Genomic DNA, 17568 nt, shown 5'->3' on the forward strand with positions numbered 1-17568 from the left:
AAAGCAAAAAACAAAGTAAAAATAACCAAGGAGAGAACTCCAAGGGGAGGTGGGTGGGATTGTGATATGAAGATTGCTGTCCTCGGAGAATACCTGCTACAGGTAAGAATCTTCGCTTTCTCCAAGGACACAAGTGGGGAATCACTAGCATCCAGGCTCACCCAAAACAACAAACACTGGTTAATTGGTCCTTGCAATGGCGAGGACATAACACAGATTAACCTGAAACTATAAACAACTGAGTGAGCGTGCAGCCTTGAACAGAATAAAACGGGCCTAGGAGGGTGGAGATGAATTCTAGAATGACCAAGTTTGTCCCCATTCCTGCGGATTCTGTCTCCGTCCCTGCCCCATCCATGCAGGTTCTGTCTCTGTCCCCAAAGGCCCTGTCTCCGTCCCCGCAGGTTCTGTCCTCATCTGCAGAAGCCTCGAATAATTATGATTTTATATTTAAATCTTTTTATTAAAGTATATAAAGAAACAATATGCTGTGCAACCTTTGTGTATAAATTACAAATAGAAACCAATAATAACAGCAAGCAGCTATAATAACCCTCCTTACCACCAGAAAAATGGTCAACATGGAATCAAAAGTACAAGAGACAGTGACAGAAAAGGGGGGAGGGGTATATTAAGGGTGATTAAATGGTTTGTTAGATGCCCGAGATAAGCAAACAAGAATGTCAACAAAGTAAGAAAGCCTATGTAAGCACCACAATTCATAAAGAACAAGAGAGGAAGTAAAACAACAATCTAAAAAGTATACAACTATTCATCTCTCCCCAAAAACAAAAAGAATGAAATCATAAAGAAGAAACATAGCTCTGGAAAGGTAAGACAGTAAAATATATCAAACAGCTCCACTGAAAATGAAATGAGGCATGTTGCAAGATTGTGGGAGAATGGGAGCCATCACATATGATCACAAAGAAATTTCTGGAAAGCTTTGAAAATGTTTTGTGTCGTAGAGATGATGCCACCAATATCTATGGCTGATGAATTGTTGTCTTCAGAAAAAGGAGTAAAATCATTGTAAACAATAAAAACAAGTTCATTTTATAACCAACATGATACAACATAGAGAGTTCAATATTCAATGCTCTGGTGAGCATATAATTTGAAATGTCTAATTTAGACATTTTCAAATCATACGTATATGCAATGATGCTATCTGTTCAGTTAGCGCTACTAAATATTCACATATAACTTGAATTTAAACCAGCTATTTATATGGGCCATCTAGATGTATAAAGGGCAATTCTATAAACTAAGTGCTCGCATTTACATGGGCTTTGCTGTGTAAATGTACCAAATACTAACACTTATGCATATGTGTACACTTACCTGCAAAAAGTGCCAGCAGTTTGTCTAGGTGCTATTTTGTAATGGCATGCCTAACTTACATAGCACATAAATGCAAGAAGTGTATACATGGGCAGGACTCCCACTTATGTACATAACTTACAGAATACTGTAAGTTACGCATGTTCATGCCACATTTAGGTGCCTGCAGTTATGCCTAGTCTGCGGCTGGTGTAACTGCGAGCATGTAAATTTAGGCATGCCAAAACCAGCTTATGTTAGTATCCTATAATGGAACCTGGGTATGCAGGTGCCATAATAGAACAGATTCCCACCACACATCCTCGAGGCACCTAAATGGAGGTACTTAGTTTTACAACTGCCCACATGAAGAGTACGTCTTTAACTAGGTTCCTGCAGTTATGTGCTTCTTGTACATGTAAGTGCTAAGAAAATTAGCACTTATGCGCATAAACACCCTAAGAGCTATTCTATAAAGGCACATGTAAGATCAAGTGGACATACACGTGGGCGGGCCTTCCATTTATGATTCAACTTATGCCAGATCTATGACTGGTACAACTGTGTGTGCCATTTTAGGCGTGCCGATGCTAGGTTATACTAGTATTCTATAACAGAACCTGAGCACCAAGATGTCGTAATAAAACAGGCTTTCACCGCACATCATTAGACCATCTCAAAGGAGGTACCTACTTATAGAATTGCCCCCATAATGTATAAATTTAATAGCTAAATATCACCACTAAGTTATGAACTTAAGAATAGCCATATTGGCTCAGACAAATGGTCCATGCTTCCAACAGTGGCCAATCCAGGTCACAAGTTGCATTGCTCTTTTCAGGGAAAATAGTTTTGAATAATGATTTACACATCCAAAATGATCCATTCAAGTGCCACAGACTTTTTTTATTTAAAGCACATAAGCAGTTGGCACCACCTACATAAGTGCTTTTGAATATCAACCTAACATTATGTCAAAAGTAACTTGCTGCCCATGTACAATAAGTGCTCCAAGTTATTAGAAGACCAAGTTTACAGGTCTAAGTAAAAAGAGCTTAACATATAGAAGTATTCACATTACTTATTGTAGGAAGTCTGTGTTGGCTGAGTGGCCAGTACTGAATTTGCAGATGGTGGGACTGTTCCTTGGCTGAGGGGGGGCAGTTGTTCTGGGGGAACAGAGTAACTCTGGATGTGGCTCATCTGTGCATTCCCTGTAGTAACATATGTACCACTAGCAGGCTGCCCTGGGTACACCTAAAGAACAGAAACATAAAAAGATTACAAAACAGAACTAACTAAAAGCTAAGCAATGTCTGCCAAAACTCTGACATTACATTTCCTATTTGAAAAACATTGCTGCAACCTAGAAATCTATCTCTGAGGATAGTCTCTCCGAGCTAGCATTGTAAGGATCACAGAATAAGTAGCAACATTTAGCAAAAAATCACTTACATCACTGGTTCTCAAAACATGGTACATATACCCCAAATGGGGTAAAGGAGACATCAGCAGGGGGGCAAGAAGTGCCATTCAAAAATTCCAATGCTGATGCAGAAAAACACTGACGAGATGCAGAGAAGTAATGTGCACTGCTCATAGGCGCCCCAGAGGCACGAGGAGCCTAAGCCTTTCCATCCCTGAGTGCTGCAGTTTGGTTATCTTTACCTTGGGCTATGGCAGCCAAAAATGTCCTTTCCTACTGTGCATTCAGCTGCAGTGGCGGAACATCTACAGCTGAGCCCAGAGCTTATCTGTGACAGGAGTGGCTAAGACAAAAGGAAGTGCAAGGTATTCCACTCTATGCCCATGCTGGAGGACTGCAGTGTCCCTGCACAGTCTAATGTAAACTTCCTGTTATGAATTGAGCTGAGACACAGCAGGCCTCCAGCAGAGAATCAAGTGAAAGGTACTTGCTGCAGATGAGCTCTTGGCGCGTCTAAAGCTGTCCCACAGCTTTTTGTGTCAAACAGAGCAGGAAAGTATGCTGTTGACTGCCACAGTACAGGGGAACTGGGAAGGAAAAGGGGAACAGCCAGATGACAGAAAGGAAAGAAAGACAAAGGATGCTATATTATAGTGTGGAGAAGAGAGGGAACACGGAGATGGACTGCATGGGGAAAGGAGATGCGAAAGAGAGGGGAGATGCTGGACCACCTGAGGGTATGAGTGGGGGACGAGAGAAAGGCTGATTGATATTGAACTGCAGGGGAGGAAGAAGACAGGGGAAATGGACCACTGAGGGGAAGGGAAAGACAGGAAGGTGATGAGCTAGGCAGGACGGATGCTGGACTACGAGGGGAGAGAGAAGACAGAGAGGGGAGATGCTGGTCTAGGGAGGAGGACTGAGAGGAGTGGAGAAGGATGTGCTAGCAAATGGGGGTAGAAGGAACAGGAGAGGAGATGCTAGATTAAAAGGGAAGAAAGAGAGGGGAAATGCAGAACACAGTGGAACTATGAGGAGACAAAGGGGAAGGAGAATGGAAACAAAGCTAGATAGATGGATAAAGGGGACAGATGGAGAGTGGGTGAAGATACAGGATTGGAGGAGATGAGAGACAGGAGGAAGTAGATGAGGGTTAGTACAAATATGGTAATGAGGATTAGGGGAAAGGAAGAAGGGATTAAGAAGCTGAGAAGGGAACAAGATGGGAAGGCTACGGAGAGGTTAATAGTGGGGAGATGGTCTGCAAGGGAGGTAAGAGAATGAGATGGCAAGTTGATAGGCAGGTAAAAAGTAAAGAGATAAACTAAGGACTGGAGTGTGAAAAGGAGGCTGAATTTTGAGTGGACAGAGAGGCAGAAAATAAAGAAATGGAGTGAAATGCTGAAAGGGAAAGGTCAACTTCACAAACATATGGCAGAGGAATGGAAGAAGATGGAAGGAAAGGAGAAATGGCAAATGGAAAGCAGACCCTATGGCAGAAGCTTTCGATGAAATTTCCAAATCATCAGAGGTTTTCAGCCCAGTCCTCAGAGCACACCCAGCCCGTCAAGGTTTTCAGGATATTACCATTGAATTCAATGGGGATATTCTGTAAACCCTGACTGGCTGGGTGTGCCTCAAGGACTGGGTTGAAAACCCCCAACATAGGCCAATCCTACCATGTGTTTTCCATACTCTTCACCCATGACCACAAATGTCATAAGGCTATCACACTTCTCCTAAGGGAGAAACCATGACTGTCCTTTACCTTGTCCAGTACATCTTACACTGGCCCATACAGAGATAGAAGAAAACAATTTGGGAAGTACACATAACATTTTGGTAAACCTTTCTCCCAAGATCTCTCCAGGGATCTCTATCTGTTTGACCATCTTGAAAACTGATTCAACTATTACTGACTGGGAGCCTTCTGGGCTTTGTATATGAGTCCACATTATTTACAGATTGTACAAAGAGGGGGTTTCCCTACATTCTCATCTATGCCTCTAAGGATATCATATACAGGAATTACTCTGAGGGAGAACTGAGAAATTGGAGGTCCAGCATATTTATGCTGGCTAATCTTCTTTCTCCAAAGGAAGTGGAATAGTTTCTTCCATTTTATCTTCAGATGACTTGCATATTCCTGGGCTCTTTCACTATCCTGTGGTATATACTGTTGGGTAAAACAAAAATAAAAACCTACATATGCTGATACATACAGAAAAATACTGATATAAGTACTGATAGACTCTGGATTTTAATTTTGGCCACAGATTTAGCACCTGATTTGATCTTCATTCTTTAAATTACATCTTTTAAGTACATTGCATTGTTTGCTTCCAACAACGGATTTTGTGAGAGTAGTGGAAGCTATTGTGTTGAGTGGCTTAGATTACTGTAATGTTTAAGGTAAATTTTTAATTGTTAATGCTGATTCATCCTCTTTTGTTTCATGCCACTACTAAGTACTTGAAGAGCGCAATTCGGCATTATATTCCACAAAGACAATTGTGATCAATGAATACTGGAAATTTAATAGTACCTGCTATGAGTTAATTACATCTAGATATGAAAAGGAAAGGGTTCTTAAATTGCTGGGCCTTTTGAACGGAATCGTTTGCCAGCTGGACTGAAGCACGAGACCCCATTTACTGACATTTAAGGGTAAATTGAAGAGACACTTGATGTGCTTGACCTTTTCTGCTTATGCTAATATAAGGCTGATTTTTCAAACTTTTTGATCATCTGTTTATGAATATTTACGTTAGTTAGTTTAGGTTTTGTTTAATTTTGTTTAGTATGTTTTATGTATTTTTATGTGTGTGTATTGTACCTCGCTCTAGATAAGAGTGGGTTATAAATAATAAAATCTAAATATACTCCACAGAATGGCAAAAAACAGCTGTAAAATTTAATGTGAGGAAACCTCAAAACTAAATTGGGACTCGCAGCTGAATGGAATACCAAGTTCCAATGTTCAAATCACCAGTTTCAGAACTCAGTATCGTATTCAACTGCGAGTCTTGTTCTCATTCTAAATATTCAGTATATTATGTATTTCCTAATTTTTTGCCATCTTTGCAGCTTTTTGTCCATAAGTAGTAAGGAATGTGCTGGGTATACCATTCAGTCTCATGGTCTTATTTATTCTTATTTAATACAGGCAGCTCCTCTTCTGTAGAAATGTTTGTAATCATTAATGCAATTTCCTATGTTAGTCTTCTTTCCTTCTTATGTAAATAAAAAGCAAATTAGCGTGTGTAAGATTTTTGTCTCCTGCTGACCATCTTTTTCACTTACTCCAGTCATGTGAAAAATGTAGGTATCCCTACTCAAATTATTTTATGCAACCCTTGAGTAAACAGAGGCTACAGAGTATAAAGTTAAAATGCATTTTTCTGCAAATTTTAATGCATAAATTACAATTTGCTACCTCAACAGACTGAAAATAATAAACTGAATATGGGAGGCGTGTTCTTGTCTTCTCTTTCCTTTCCTATGAGAAATGTAGTTCCTTTTCTTTCCTATTTTTGTTTTTTAGAATTTTGTAAACCGCTTTGATTTTTACTGTGAAAGGCGGTATATCAACTTTTTAATAAACAAACATACTCTGTTAGCTTCCAAATGTTTCCTATAGTTTGGTAAGAGTCTTGCTATTTTTGCTTTTGGCATTCTTTCCAACTCTCCCTTGCAGAACTAGTTCATAAATATTCTTAGGACTTCTTAGATGCACTGCATATTTGAGATCTCGCCACAGATACTGAAAAACCCAACTTCTTTTCACCTTCAGCTTCTTCATGACTTTGGAGCACTAGCTTCTCCATATGTTGACATTTAGTTGATTCATTCTGTATTCCATTTACATACTATTGTCTGTGATATACAATTTCAAAGCATACTAGATCCATTGATGTGCTTAACAGTTGACAAGGTGTTTAATTTTCTTCAAAATGCTTGACATCCTTCCCCCCTACCCCCAACAGTATCTTGTGTTGTTGTGGCCAAACAAGTAGTAATGACTTACGTATAGTGACCAAAGTTTTGCACCTGTTATATTCACTGTTTTATCATTATAAAGCCGTTCAAACAGAAAATACATAGTAATTGTGTTTTAAAATTTGCCTAAACTTTGCATCATGCAGAAACTGCTGGACAATTTTCTCTTTCATTTGGTTCTTTAACTGTCCACCCCGCCTCCCTGTCTTTTTCTTGATAGTTCTGCCTGTCGTCCTCTGTGCTCTCTTGTACTTTTTGAATGCTAACCTAATTGTTAACATTTCTGCTACACTCTTAATTAAACTATATTTCTTAAGTAGAAATTAGGGTTAAACAAGTTGTAGACATCTTTTTACTGAATTAACTCAATACATCTGTGATAAACTTTTGAGAGCTATGCTTCAGTCTTCAGTTAGGGGTACAAAAACTGCTCACTCTAGAGCCCAGCTAATATGAACTCTAAGTCTCACCACTAGATGTCAGTATTGAATAATGATGGTAACTTCCTCCACTGTCTCTGAACCCAACAAGCAAAAAGCATGGCATCCAAAGAATCAAATACAGGTTCTCTCATGGCAATCTGCAACATTTGTTACTGGGCCAACAGGACAGGTCCCATAATATTTTCTTGATGCAGATTGCCAATGGCAACAAAGGTGTGCCTACCCTCGACTCAGTTCCTGGATATTTTCAATTCTTTGAAGCCTGGGCAATTCTGGGGCAACAGCAGAATTTTATTGCCCTTGGCAGAGCAGCACAGAAAACCAAGAACCCCGCTTATCAATATATTTTCAAATACTGATGTAAGAGCTAACAAATAAGGTTATCCCTGTTCACAGTAAGGATATATAATCAATTGTATGTAATAAGCCTACAGTTCTTTGACCACAGCAAATCCTCATAGATGGACTGGGCCAAGTGATGCCAGCGATCTGGAGTGTCATAAAAGATATGAACAGGCAGATAATTTAGTTGTGTCTTAAAGGAGCACTGCTATAGAGTGGATACTTACCTGTAGCAGGTACTATTCGAGGACAGCAGGCCTCGTATTCTTACACATGAGTAACGCGAACCTGTATTGCCTGGTCTGGAGCTTATGACAAGCTATAAAGAACTTTGAGGAGCACGAGACATGCTTCACCGTGCATTTGCAAGTGTCTTCCCACCTGCCGCAAGAGCCCAGTTATCGAAGAACAATACTACAGCATACGTAATAAAAAGACAAAAAGGAGACAACTCAAAGGGGAGGTGGGAGGGTTGTGAGAATACAAGGCCTGCTGTCTTCGGAGAATACTTGCTACAGGTTAAGTATCTTTGCTTTCTCCGAGGACAAGCAAGCCTATGTATTCTCACACATGGGGAATCCTTAGCTCCCAGGCTCAGCGAAAAACAACAACCACTAGACAACTGGGCCTCGCCAAGGCGAGCGTAACAGAGATCAACCTGAAACTATATACAAACTGTGTGAGAGTGCAGCCTGGAACAGAAGAAAATGGGCCTAGAGGAGTGGAGTTGGATTCTAGACCCCAAAACAGATTCTGCAATAATGTCTGTCCAAATCAACTATTGCATCAGGTATCCTGCTCAAGGTAGTAGTATAATGTGAATGTGTGGGCGGGAGGGCCCGGAGCTCCGCCTCTGAGGTGCCGGATTGGGAGGCCAAGTTGGTGGTCCCGCCTGGGGAATCGGACAGAGCCAGAGGGGCTCTGCCGATACCCAGGTCCGGATTGGTCGACTGTACCTACGGGGGCGGGGCGGCTGATGTTGTACTGTATTTAAGGAAAGGAACTGAGCTAGAACTTTGCTTCAGGTTCTGTTCCCGAGGCCAATCTCCGTGGTTCCTGTGTTTCGTCGTTTTCCTGGTGTTGCTGATTTTGGACTTTGGACTGTTTCCTGGTTATCTCTGCTAAGCTGCCTGCCTAGACCTCGAGCCTGACTTTGACTTCTCTACTAGCCGCCTGCCTTGACCTCTTGCCTGACTCCGACTACGCTGTTAGCTGCCTGCCCTGATCTGCTGCCAGTTTGTGGACATCTCTATTCCACCTGCCTGCTTCTCTCCCGGTTCCAGTCCAGGTCAGCCCGTCAACCCCGCGGTTCCTGAAGTCCCGTTGACCGCCTGCAGCTGGGGGCTCAACCCTTGGTGAACGGCGGTCGCCGCGGGTGAAGACTTGGGGTTGCACGGCTGTCCTTTGAGGTCCTTCAGGGCCTTACGGGACCTAAGAGCTCACCCTCCTTGTGGACAAGACAGTTTGGGAGATGAGATCTTCCGATAGTATCTCGAATTCGGTCCAAGTTCTACCTGCTGGGTATACTCCAGGGTCTGGGTCTAGGCAGTCTAGGAGTACATCGTATTCAATGGGGCTGACAGGTATTTTAAGTCGCAGTTGTTTGATTTTCTCCTTGAAGTATTTCACGAGGTTGTCGGCTCCTGGTGTGTCTTTACTGTTGTTTGTGACTGGTATGGTGTCTAGTAGTTTATTCACGAGTTGGAACAGTTTATGTGTGTCCTTGTAGTTTGGTCCAATTTCAGTTTTGTAATATAGTCTTTTGGTTTGTCTTATAGTATATTTATATTTTCTTCGAAGTTCTTTCCAAGCGTTAAGTGTGGGTTCGTCTTTCTTTTTATTCCACGCGCGTTCTAATCTTCTAACTTGTGTTTTCAGTTTTTTCAGTTCTTCGTTGAACCATGGTATTGAGTTCTTTCTGTGTGAGGTTCTGGTTTGAATTGGGGCAATATTGTCTAATATTGATTTGCATCTATTGTCCCATTCTAAGAGGAATTGGATTGTGTCTGCTTTTATTGTCCATCCGTTGTGGTAGATCTGTTGCCAGAATGTTACCGGGTCTATTTTTCCTCTCGTGGTGTAGGTTTTTCGTGTTTGTTTGTTAAGTGAGTCTTTCGTTCTCCATTGGAGGAAGATGTATGCTTTGTAGTGGTCTGACCATGGTGTAGGTGTCCATTTTGTATCTGTTAGTATAAGGTTTGAGTCGTGATCGAATTTGTATGTGATGATGTCTAACGTGTGTCCCTTTATGTGGGTTGGTTGCGTGTTTGGTCCATGAAGATCCCATAGTTGTAGGAACTCTTTACATTCTTGGGTGCTTGTTGTGGTGAGGATCTTCAAGGTGTAGGTTAATATCTCCTATTACGATGAGGTTTGAGGTAGAGACACAAGTGTTCGAAATAAAGTCCATGAAGTGTGTTTGGGAATCTTGCCAGTTGCCTGGTGGTCTTAAAGTATAACTGCGTTGAGGTGGTCCTGCAGATTTGGGTGATTGGGGGCACCGAAGCACATTCCCTATGCCTCTGTGAGTAATAGGTACCCTTCTCAACTTGCCAAAAACCCTCCTAGAGGAGATGGCAGATGCAATGCTTCTGGCGGGAGAGAGAAGAGACGGTATTCAGTGTGCTTCTTGATCTGGTCAGCAACCTCTTCAACCTTCTCTCCAAAAAGGGTTATCCCCCCCCCCCCAGCACAGGGCAACCACCAACCTCTGCTGACCACCAGTTCCAAGTCAGAGACATGCAGCCATGACAGTCTGCGCATTGCTGTACTTTGGGCAGAAATCCTGGATGCCACATCAATGGCACTCCTGGCCATGAACTTATAACATGCCTTCTGCTGCTTGGCAAACAGCTGAAGTGACTCGGCTGGCCTGCTCCGGAGGGAGAGTCAGCCAAATCTAGCATTTTGCGCACAGAGTCCTGCAAGTAGAAGCTCATGAAGAGCTGGTATGATTGTATACATGACAGGAGCATAGAGGCCTGAAACATCTTCCTCCTAAAAGAGTCCAAGGTTCTAGCTTCTCTGCTCGGGGGCGCCGAAGCACAGTCCCTAGAACTGGCCTTTTTGAGAAGATTCAACCACAAAGAAATGATGAGGCAAATGAGGCTTATCAAACCCAGGGGTGCTGTGAATCCAGTACATAGTATCGATATTCTTGGGCAGTACCAGGACAGACAGAGGGGACCTCCCAGTTCCGCACGATAACGTCCTACAGAATCTCATGTAGTAGTACAGTCACAGCCTCTCTAGAAGACTCGCAGTCCAGGACCTTAAGCATCTTGGCCCTGGGCTCGTCCTCCACCTCCAAATGAAATGGAATGGCAGCTGCCATTTCCTAGACAATGAGGGAAAAGAAAGGCTCTCAGGAGGAGACTTTTCTCTTTTCCTGTGGAGGGGAGGGGTCAGAGGGGATGCCATAGGACTCATCCTCTGAAAAGTACCATGGATCCTCCTCAGACTCCCATGAGCACTCCTCATCAGTGTCAGTCAAAATCTTCTCCTGGGAGGGCTGAAAATGAGCCTGCCTCGACGTACAGGAATATGTCCCCGAGAGGGGTGTTGAGGAGTTGGCTCCCGCCTCGACTACAGTGAAGCTTCCTACACAGACTTCTAGGGGATGCCGGCTTGGGTGGCAGTCGACACCAGGGCCGCATGCAACACTGGTGTTGGAGGCTGCACTGCAGGCTGAGGGCCAAGCAGGGCCACAATGGTAGGTGCAAGCACCCCCCACGCTGATGCACTCAATTGCAAGATGCCAGCCAGCAGCTCAGGGAGCAAGGCCCAAAAGAGCTCATTGAGGGCTTACACCGGGAAAGGCTGAGGTATGAGCTCAGGCAGAACTGCTGGGGTCGAGGCGGGAGGCTGGTCCTCGCTGCTTAGAGACCTCTGAACCAGCATCTCTTGTATGGATAGGGAGTGGTCCCCCTGGCACCGTCGCTTCTCAGGTGCCGAATCCCTCTGCGCCCTGGAGCTCTTGGCACCATGCGATGAGGGGGATCGATGCCAACGCTTATTGGCCTTCACCTGAAGCCGGTCATTGAGGCTCCTCGGTGCTGACGTTGGATTCTCATGTCGCCTTGGTGTCGGATCTGACGCAGGCTGATCCTGGGGACACTGCACAGCAATCAGTGTTGAGGCAGTTGGTGACCCACTTGATGCACAACTGTTCCCAGTACCCACAAGTTTAACAGCCAAATGTACACATGCTCTCAATACAATACCTGATGTTGATGCCGATGCCAACATTGAAGATTCAGACCGGGCTCCAAAAATCTGCTCCTGCTGAACCTCTCTGGCCAACTGGGTCCTTTTCTTCAGGACACAGTCAGAAGGACTATGGTCAGGCCCCAGGCACTGAAGACATCAAGAATGGGTGTCCTTGCCAGAGACTGAACGATTGCACCAGGTACAGCGCTTGAAGCCAATGGGAACTTGAGTGGACATGGAAGGAAAAACCTCCGTGGCCAAATCAAATGAAGTGATGGTGACACAAAAAGCAGCAAGGCACCAGAGAAAAAAAAGAATGGGAGAACCATGCTGATGTCAAGGCCTAAAAGTGGCCAAATGATGCAGAAAACAAAGGAAACTTAAAAGCGAGAAAAACAGAAACTAAAACAATAAGGGAAAGGTAAAGGGTAACCCGAACATCAGAACACAAAAACACACACACACAAAAAAATTGGTGCAAAGTTACTGAAAAAGCTCTTTTGGACCGAGTTGTGCAGAAGTGGAACACAACCACTCCTCACCGCAGTAAAAAAAGAACTGTGGCAACCACGCTCTTGCGGCGGGTGCTATAGAAAAGCCATTTGCCAGCGGATATCCAGGAAACATGTGACCATGCTTCCCGGCAAACTACAATACCCAAGATCCCCTGCAAACTACAATATCCAGGACTCAGGGAACATTATAAAAGGCCTGGAAACAGCCCAGCTCACTCTCTTGGGACCTGCCAGATTCTTGGGACCTAACCTGCAGCTTACCTGCCTGCTATGAGGACCTCTTCTGCAACCATGTGCTTACCTCATGCTGTTCATACTATGTAACAAGGACTTGTAAGTAACATAACTTTTGATCTAGACATGATACCTTACTTTACTTAAGTACAGATTCTCTGTAAAGATCTGTAAGACTTACCTCTCGTTTAGTTTGCAATATTATTTACATGATTTGTACCTTAAATAAACCTTTTCTGAAGCTAAATAGATGGTCTTTGTGTCCTGGGTGCATGACTTTAAATCTGGAAATGCAGGACACTGCATTTCAACAGAGATAATATTTAATTCATTGCAATTGTGATTATTGTTGCTTTAATCAGCAACTGGTGGAGAATATACATATATATTAAAAATTATAAACATTAGCAAGTGCTCTAGAGCTCTTTCCCCAAAGATAAAGCATTTCTTGTAACATGCACGGTGGAACGTGTCTTGTGCTCCACAACACTCTTTATAGCTTGTCATAAGTTCTGGACCAGGCAATGTGGGATTGCGTTACCCATGTGTGAGAATACATAGGCCTGCTTGTCCTTGGAGAACATTTATTTACCTTTTATAAGAACCTTATTATAAATGAACACTAACAATATAAGCAACTTTGATTTTGTAAACCATGTGTTTAAAAACATTTTAAAAAGGCAGTCAGATTTTTTTTTTTTTTACATAGTACTTAGGAGTCGCAGTAATATAGTGAGAGCGAGACACTGGATTCTGATGTCAGTGAGGAACAGCAGCTGGATACACCAATGCAAAAAAGGCAACAGCAAAAAAACTGGGTATACACAAGAATTGTTTTTTGAAAAACACAGCCTTTCATACCTTTTCTCAAATAAACCTTGGGAAGAAACTTCTCCACAGTGACAGTTACTCTTTCCCTTGTCATGAAAGACAAGAAGTCTGACACCAATCATATGGTAACCAGTCAGAAAGACATTGTCCTATTCAAACACTTACCGGTAAGGCAGGAACACCAGATGCTTGCACATAATACTGCTGGTTCTGCAGTTTTGCATACATAGAGTACATTGGGTCTTCATTCATCAACTTGGTATATAACGAAAGTGCTTCCATCAGCTTAACATTCAATTCTGAGAGTTCGGAATGCTTCCTGAAATGTACCAAAGATATTTAAATTTAAATAAGCAATCTGTTGTTGTAACCCTTTAGGTGGAAAATTTCTAATCAGAGAGAGGCCAATGGTATTCATAGTTGACATACGGGCTCAGACTTGGGGATATATGCCAGCATCTTTTTCAGTTGAACTGTATCCCAGGCAGTGGAGTAGCAGCAGCTGCTATGGTTTGGCAGAACCCATTTCAACAGCTGTTACTGTGTAATTCCTCTACTCACCCTCGCCACCAGTGTGAGCAGCAACAGTATGCCAGCATGACAAGCCAACACATACTGCCTTGTTTGCCATTGGTCCTTTCTGATTAGAAAGGAAGCACCTACTGGTGGGAAGAAGCATCCAAAGGGACCAGGAATATGCTTTCATTGTAGGCTCATGCTATGTTCATGTCTAAATCCTAATGACTATAATAGCTGATAAGGCATAAAACTCAATATAATAAGGAATGTGCTACAAAAAAAATATTTGTACCCTCAAAATGAGACATTATGTAGTATAGGGGGTAGTGCTCTTGCCAAACTTATTTTGACAGGTCATATCAGCCAATCAGTGTTTAACTGAGAATGAAAACCACTGCTTAAAGCTATACTGGGATAATTTACAAACTCTCCTCACTTGATCAAAAGACTACATGTAATTTTTATCCTGTCGGCTTTGCACCAGTTTTCAAAGCAAAAGTATGTGCATACCATTGTTTTAAAACTTGCCACCGGTACAAAACACACATAAGTCACTTACACCAACTTTTTCCAAGGGTAGACTTTTGCAGGAAAATTAAGGTTTCAAAATACCTTCCGTGTGCACACTTTTTCTCCTCATCCTAAGTGCTCCTGCGGACGCCTACTCTCACAACTAAATTCAACATAGTGCTGTCCACCACATATGTGTTTTAACCATACCGATGGGCAATTTCCTTATGAGCATGGCCCTCAGAGCTGCTTATTTGCCCCCAAAGGTGGTAGAGGGTAATTTTCAAAAGGGCTTTGGTTTATCTGCAAATAATTTCTTTCTGTGTCTAAAAAGGCAACCCAATCCAGTCCCGATTATATCCCATTAACACTTATGGAGATATAAGTTTTATTCGATTTTGATATACTATGCTCTAGACGGTTTACATATAAAAATTATAATAATGGCTGGAAAAGAACTACAAAATTAATAAGATAAGAAGGGCAGGGGAAAGGAGAAATTAGACCTTACCTGCTAACTTCCTTTCCTTTAAACCCTCTAGACTGGTCAAGATGCTTAGGTTATGCACGCCTACCAGAAGAAGGAGCCTGAGAACACCCGACTTTGAGCACTGTATAACATCTCTGTGCAGATCCCGGCCGCTTAGTATTTTGATAACAAATCAGAGGAAAAGGAACACCATCCTGTAGCTGAACCCTGGCCTAACAGAAATTGATGCTGTGTTTCCAAACAGACAGGCACGAAGAAAAGAACCTGTCTTTGGCTTTTTTTTTTTTTAATACATAAACAAACACAGCAACCAAGAACCAATAAACAAAATCAACAGTCACAGACTAGGAAGCCACCGGTCATCCACCCTATCATTGCATCTCCATGTCCATCTTTATGCAAGAATGAAGAGTGAGCTCTTGCAGTATCCCTATGGGTGAGACCCTTGGAGACCAAAGTCAACACTGTTGCTCCAAAACCTGCATCCTGTCTCGCATACACATCAATTCTGTAATGTTTCACAAATGAATGCAGCGAAGACCACACCATTGCCCTACAAATGTCCTGCGGTGGAATCCAACTGTTCTCCGCCCAGGAGGCAGCCATCCACAAGTGGAATGTGCCTTGATTGCCAAAGGGATGGGCCAACCCCTTAGAAGATAAGCAGACGCAATGGCTTTCTTCAGCCATTGAGCTATAGTCACCTTGGAAGCCACCGTTCCCTTCTTGGAACCACCATAGAAGACAAACAACCTGTCCATAAGCCGAGACTCCTCAGTCCTCTTCAAGTAATGTCGCAAAATTCTCTTTGCATCCAACTGTGCCAAGCGACGCTGATCCTATCACCCGTCGTATCCCCCAGAACTGGCAAATAAATGACCTGATTCACATGAAAATCCAAGACTACTTTGGGCAAAAAAGAAGGAACCGGCTTTAAGGTGACCTTTTTCCAGGAAAAAAGCAAGAAAGGGAAAGGGAAATGGGACTTGATATACCGCCTTTCTGTGTTTTTTTTTGCAACTACATTCAAAGCGGTTTACATAGTATATTAAGGTACTTATTTTGTACCAGGGGCAATGGAGGGTTAAGTGACTTGACCAGAGTCACAAGGAGCTCCCTACATGACAAGGCTTGCAACTCTGAAATCCTGCGGGCCGAGGAAATCGTCAAACACTGTTTTCAAAGTTACACCCTTGCAGGTACTTTTCTCCAGCAGTTCAAAAGGAGGCCCAACCAAAGGTTCTAACATGAGATTCAAGTACTAAGAATGTACAAAGAGATGCCAAAGCAGAAGAATCAGTTTAACACCCCGAAAGACAAGAACAACATCCAGAGAAGTTGCTAAGAATCATCCCTGAATCTGACCGCGGAAACAAGTCAAGGCTGCAACCTGCACATTCAAGAAGGCCAATGCCAAACCTCTGTTCAAACCATCCTGCAATTTCTAAAACCTCCGCAACCAATAATAATTCCTTTCCTGGCACCAGCTCTCAAAAACAAATCAGGATCCTGACATATGCCAAGGAAGTAGACTGCTTATGAGACTGCAACATGGTGGAAATAACCTTGGCAGAAAAACCTCTCTTCCTCAGCTGTGCCTGTTCAAGAGCAATGCCTTAAGTGAGAATGGAGATGGGTCAGGAATTCCAACAGGACCTGAAAAAGCAGGTCGGCCATCCCCTGTAGATGCAGTGGAGTGCTGATAGCTAGATGTATTAAGTCTCCATATCACGGTCTCCATGGCCAATTTACAGCAACCAGAATCGCCACTCTATGCGCCGACTGTCTGACCCCCCAGCGGCCACGGCAAAAAAACAAAGAGGAGAATCTAGGACAGCCATGGAAGAAGACTGAGGATCCTTCCAGTGACTGAAGAACCAAGACGCCTGTTCACTGCTGGATGTTGCCATGAGGTCCATTTCCGATCTGCCCCATGTCTGAACTATGCACTCAAAAGCTGTCTTGCCCAGGGACCATTCCCCCGGATCCAAAGTGTGGTTCAGAAAATCCACTTGGACGTTGTCCATGCCTTCCACATGTGCCGCTGAGCAGTCCTGAAAATGAAGTTTTACCCATCACACCAGCAACGCCACCTCTTCTGCACGGGTCAACTTCTTGTGCTTCCCTGCCTATTTACATAGGCCATGGCCATGGCATTGTCTGAGAGCACCCCTACTGCTCTGCCTTTGAGACCTGAAAAGCTCCAGAGCAAGATGAATTGCTCAAGTTTCCAACTGGCTGATCGACCATTGAGACTCCACCATTGATCAGCACCCCAGCACTACCTGAAAAAGCAGGTCGGCCATCCCCTGTAGATGCAGTGGAGTGCTGATAGCTAGATGTATTAAGTCTCCATATCACGGTCTCCATGGTGCCCTTGACCTGGATTGGCCACTGTCGGTGACAGGATGCTGGGCTAGATGGACCTTTGGTCTTTCCCAGTATGGCACTACTTATGTATTTATGTACTTATGTACCTGAGGTAATGAGCTCTCCAGTCCATAAGGCTCGCAACTGTTGTAACCACTATCCACTCCAGAGCCATTTCTTTCTCCAAATTGGTGCTGCAGAGCCACCACTGTAGACTGTGCCTCGGCTCCCTCCGAAGAGGAAGCCTCACCTCCAACTCCTGCTGCTGAGGAGACCAGAGGGAGAGAAGCGAGTGTTGCAACGGTCTCATATGAGCCGTTGCCCAGGGCACTACCTCCATCGACCCCAACACCTGGA

General features: G+C 43.3%; 1 protein-coding gene across 6 annotated transcripts in view; it reads right to left on the bottom strand.

The window, feature by feature from the left end:
• STAM (signal transducing adaptor molecule) overlaps nt 1–17568 on the bottom strand; it is a 238911-nt gene that overhangs the window by 6214 nt on the left and 215129 nt on the right. For 4 of the 6 annotated variants that reach the window (XR_003941804.1, XM_030199525.1, XM_030199519.1 and 1 more), the window contains exons 12-13: nt 13488–13641; nt 2405–2580 (exon numbers count right to left, since the gene is read on the bottom strand). Coding sequence is in view for 5 of the 6 variants with exons in the window: in XM_030199525.1 (XP_030055385.1) it covers nt 2405–2580; nt 13488–13641 (330 nt within the window). In the remaining variant the exon portion in view is untranslated. Of the gene's footprint in view, nt 1–2399; nt 2581–13487; nt 13642–17568 lie in introns of all 6 variants that reach the window. The other 2 variants (XM_030199548.1, XM_030199540.1) reach the window with 1 other exon arrangement.

This window comes from Microcaecilia unicolor, chromosome 1 (assembly GCF_901765095.1).
Source record: "Microcaecilia unicolor chromosome 1, aMicUni1.1, whole genome shotgun sequence".
In the NCBI taxonomy this organism is placed as follows: domain Eukaryota; kingdom Metazoa; phylum Chordata; class Amphibia; order Gymnophiona; family Siphonopidae; genus Microcaecilia; species Microcaecilia unicolor.